We start from the raw sequence: 4,926 nt of genomic DNA on the forward strand, positions 1-4,926 counted from the left end.
ATGGGCATTGTTCCGAATGCAAGGAAAAGAGCCAACTGTATTTATTATATTTATCGACCTCGTTAAACATGCTTAACATGGGTTTGGAAGTGAGCGGTTGAAAGAAATGAAATACTGCGAATCCTATTGTTTTCGTTAGACCATATAAAGTCCTGGTAATATGCAATATGTAATACCACACACCCATTTTACCACCAAGTGTGATGACTGCTGCGGTATTTCCGGTACATGTTTCTCAATACATTTTTACAGTATAAAGTATAAAACATTATGGCTGCATTACTGCCACAAACCCTATATATATATTATACAGTATTTTATTCTACCATATTTTTCTATTTTGTGCATTTACAAAACATTGATTAGTTTTGTGTCGGTGATGTCATCTGAGTCACATGAAGCCTTAAAGCCTGCTGCTGGACCTTGGCTTAGTGTTTTTTAAGAAAAACTCAATTTATTCCATAAAGTAGGACTGCACTGGATAAATAGTTTACAAAAAAATAAATAAATCTATTTTATTTGTAAATTTGATTTGTAAAACAAATTCACCAATTCCGGTCTAACCTTTGTAAGATATTTGCTATTGCGAAATATATTTAGCTCAATTTGTGTCTATTTCCTGTCAAATGGTAGCTGTGTTTTTTACTGTGGAGATATTAGAGAAAATAAGTTTTAACATCTGGATCACACAGGGACTGAACCAATACATGGCATTTTAAGTTAAAATGGTCAAACAAGGCAATACGTTTTTTATTTTCCAATGAATTAACTGGATATAACAGAGAACCTTAGATAATACAGTACATGCAGTCATTATGTCATCAGTCATTACAAAAGCACAAGCACAGTATATCAAAACAGTGAATATTCATCAGTCCATGAAGATCATCAGTTAATGTTGCAATCTAATGGAAGTCTGACACATTGCAAAACTGGTAATTAATGCCAATAAAATTTTTAGTTACATGGGAAAATATGAGAATGATCTTAATAAACACCAAGCAACTGCAAAGCAACAGATATAGACAAGATGATGACCCCAAAGTATCCGATATAGCCATAGGCACCATTCATCCTCTTTGCTGGATCTGCAATGAAACAGGTCAAATTATTTTTAATAAGTATGACAACAGTTGCTGTAGCAAATATTACAGTGAACCTTGTAAGATCTGACCAAAACATCTGGGGCTGTTTTTATCAAGCGTCTTAGAGTGCCATTTTACACTTAAGTCCTGAGAATTTGCGAAATTTAGTCCTACTCTCAAACTTAAGAATAAAAGCTATTTATCAACTGTCTTAAGTCTAAGAATCACTCCTACTCTCCATGATATTCAAGAGACCTTCAGAGGTGTCCTAAGTGGTTAGGAGTTGCCAGCGGGAGATGGCACTGAGGCGAGAGGGACGTGCGTGAACGTTCAGGGAGCGGATGGATGTCCTGGCTTTGTTTGATGACGAGCAGCTGATCAAACGGGATCGTTTAGACAGAGCGGGTATTATTTTTGTCACAGATTTAATAAGGGGCGTCATCTCATCAGCAACATCACGCAGCAGAGCTTTCACAGCAGAACTAAAGGTCATCACAATGCTTCGATATCTCGCCACTGCGAAAATGCAACAGTGTCTCCTCCTCTCGCCAGTTTGGTTTTCTTTTCGATTCCATGTTGATTTCTGCATGTGGCTGCAGTGGGCTATATATAGAGCCACCCACACCAGTTTGAAATTAGTTGCCTAATTAATACATTGGAAAGAAAAGGAAACATTTATTTTTGATTCATTGCCAATATTGTTTGTTTGTTTTGTATTATTTTGTAGTTTATTGTCAAAATATACACTCCCATTGTCCACTTAAATATTTCTAAGATATTTCTTTATTCTTAGACAAGGGATTCCCTTCCGTGATTGGTAATTTCTATGGACACAGAAATTACGTCACCTAAAATTCCGTTTACGGCACTTAGTAATGTCGTAATTCAGCTCTGAGTGTGACACTTAAGATTAAGTCCTACACTTCGCTGAAAGTGTGAGTAAGACGCTTGATAACTAACTTTTAAGTGCAGCTTTCAGCGAAGAATTTCTTTACTCATAAGTCAACTCTTAGCAGACTTCTTAGGAGTAATTCTAAGAAGCTTGATAAATACGGCCCCTGATCTTACTTGCAAAAATTAGGCTTAGAAGAAAGAAGAAAAGTGGATGATATTTATTGAATTAAAAAGATACATCTGCAAAAATGCGAGTGAGTGTGTCATCAACTTGGCGAAGCAGTTGGAGCGTATCGCTGCAAGTCTGCACCATACTGAAGCGGAATTGGTAGATAAGACCAGCCAATGTTAAATAAATATCTAAACATTTATCCATGAAAATATGGACAAGCTGCTGATGGTGTGTTTGATGGAGAAGTAACTAAAAAGTAGATACCAAAGAAGTCCACTCTCTAAGGTTAATGTTGTACAATATCATTACATTACTTTGTAAAACTACTGTAATTGTTAGCAGTACATTCTACTGCATCGGTGTCCAAACTGCAGCCCGAGGCTCATTTCGTATTGACGCAGGACACAATCTACATAAGCTCTATGGCTAACACTGACACATATACACTGTACAGGCATCTTATTGGTTAGATTAGCTATGACACTAATTTGCTTGGTTATGTATGACACAAAGGTACATTGTGTATTTTTTGTTCAAATAGTTCAGCCTATATCGATTGAGCTGTATTGTATTTATTTTAATGATGTAAAAATGTACCAAGGTGGTCCCAGCACTCTTCAAATTTTCTATATCTGGCCCTCGTTGGAAAAAGTTTGTTCTATTATATTGTTTATAAACAACAGTTCCTCTTTTCTTGTTTTTATTTTTAAAAAGGCATGGTGGATGTTTTGGGGGAAGAAGCACCAATTAAATTGATTTTGATAGTTCATGATTAAATTATGTGGCGGGCCAGATTTCCTGTGTACTTACTTAACTTAACACATTTTTCAAATTTTATAAAATGGTAAATTTAGGGTTTTTATTGGCTGTTATCTATAATCACCAAAATTATTAAGAAATACATTCTTGTAATAATTCCTAAATTGTATTAATTGCAAATAGCAGTCTCTTACTTCCGGTGTAGTATCCCCAGGCATAGGAAAGCCTGCTGGTCACCCAAATGGCCCCGAGTACTGATGCTGACAACTGAAGTAAAAAAAAAAAGTCAAACATTAATGCCATATTATAATCAACGACCGTGAACATTTGCTTAGTCATTGTGACAATCGGGTCCTGATTGCTATCAAAGGCAATGAGTGCCAAAGTTCATTAAAGTCACTCCCACATATGCGTGGAGAAACACTTTGTGATGCATATATTTATGATAAATACTAATACATACTGGGTAGACAATGGCTGCAATGGTCTGGAAAACAAGCCACTGAGGATACACTTCAAGTGTATTTTGATGTGCTCTCTGGATACAGTTGAACACTTGCTCCTTGTCGCTGTACATCGTTGGATACTGCACAAAACAGCACAGACAGGGTATTTAAAGAGAAAATAAATACACAGAGATTTTCCCAATCCACTTGAATGGTAAAACATCACTACCTTAACATCGTACTTCTTCCTCGCTGCTCCAACTTTCACAGCTAGATATCCGAGCATAATCCAGCTGTACAGATAAGTGAATATGACATATCCAAAGTGGGGGGGCAAAACTGTCAGAATATCCATCTTTGGTCGTCGATATTTAGCTTCTTTCGCAGGTGGCAGGCTGGTGAAGTTTGTGAGAGAGAGTAGGTATTGCACAGCTCTTTAAAGTGGGATGTGTAAACCATCGCGAGACCTCAGGTGGCTTTATAGAAGCAGTGAATGAAATATCGCGAGACATATTATGCAAAGGACGTCCGCGGCATATAACGAAATTTCAACGACACATTTTAGTTCCTAAAGTTCTTATTCATCACATTCTTATCACTTTGTCATTCACAGACAATTTCACAATTTGGTTTTACAATATTACATTCTACAGTGCATTAAACTGTCGCGTACATACTTGCATTGCACATTTGGGCGTTTCCCATAATCATTTACTTGATTAACGTACGATGTGGAGGTATGTATAATGGGTAAAACATTCACTACTAAAGTATATTTCTTAGATTATGAAATGGGCTTCGAATGCCTTAATTCAGAAACGCCGGTAGAGGGCGTCGAAGAAGAAGAAGCAGAAGAAAGCGTAAGACAAAGAAGAAGAAGCACGTGACGGCCCGGGAGTTTGGACTGGAGCGGAAGTGGAAGTGGACCAAGGATCAGTGGCAAGGGGTGCAGAGGTCGGGAACCTTTTTGGCTGAGAGAGCCATGAAAGCCAAATATTTTAAAATGTATTTCCATGAGAGCCATATAATATTTTTTAACACTGAATACAACTAAATGTGTGCATTTTTAAGTAAGACCAACATTTTTAGAGTATAATAAGTCTCTCATTCTTTTTAATAACATTGTTATTCTGAAGCTAACCAATAATAAATAAAATACTTCTTACCATTAACGCGACTTCTTGAACAGGTGCGGTAGAAAACGGATGGATGGATTAAAATGCATGAGAATGTTTTATATTTTGAACGTTATTTTTAACACTGTGATTACCAGCGGAATTATTCAGTACTTATCCTGTTAAGTAATGTCAGCTAAGATTTATCTGAGAGCCAGATGCAGTCATCAAAAGAGCCACATCTGGCTCTAGAGCCATAGGTTCCCTACCCCTGGTATAGTGCATAGACATCTAATAAGTAGACGCAGCATTGGCTGCTATGACGCGACAAATTCGGCCGCCATCTTGAAGTGGTGACGAGGAGTCGGCGAGCAGCCTAGAGTATACTGACAGTTGACTGGTAGAAAACAAAGATGCCGGGCTGGTGTTCAGCGTTTTCCTGCTCAAATGAGCGG

The 4,926-nt window shown here is 37.3% G+C and overlaps 1 protein-coding gene across 1 annotated transcript; it reads right to left on the reverse strand.

The window, feature by feature from the left end:
* Positions 1 to 732: 732 nt before the first annotated feature.
* Positions 733 to 3,819, reverse strand: mgst3b (microsomal glutathione S-transferase 3b). Its single transcript, XM_062041810.1, has 4 exons — positions 3,586 to 3,819; positions 3,374 to 3,496; positions 3,105 to 3,177; positions 733 to 1,088 (listed from the first exon to the last, which is right to left on the reverse strand). The coding sequence occupies exons 1-4, from the start codon at positions 3,709 to 3,711 to the stop codon at positions 988 to 990; spliced, it is 423 nt and encodes a 140-aa protein (XP_061897794.1). The 5' UTR covers positions 3,712 to 3,819; the 3' UTR covers positions 733 to 987.
* Between the last annotated feature and the right edge of the window lie 1,107 nt (positions 3,820 to 4,926).

This window comes from Entelurus aequoreus, linkage group LG03, assembly GCF_033978785.1.
Source record: "Entelurus aequoreus isolate RoL-2023_Sb linkage group LG03, RoL_Eaeq_v1.1, whole genome shotgun sequence".
In the NCBI taxonomy this organism is placed as follows: domain Eukaryota; kingdom Metazoa; phylum Chordata; class Actinopteri; order Syngnathiformes; family Syngnathidae; genus Entelurus; species Entelurus aequoreus.

Bases quoted from the DNA above. Each gene is read 5' to 3' on its own strand.
- mgst3b (XM_062041810.1), bottom strand. From the start codon at position 3,711: ATGGATATTCTGACAGTTTTGCCCCCCCACTTTGGATATGTCATATTC. The intron at 3,178-3,373 runs GTATGTATTAGT...TTTTTACTTCAG, and splicing joins TTGCAGCCATTGTCTACCCA to TTGTCAGCATCAGTACTCGG. The intron at 1,089-3,104 runs GTAAGAGACTGC...GTTTCATTGCAG, and splicing joins CTGGGGATACTACACCGGAA to ATCCAGCAAAGAGGATGAAT.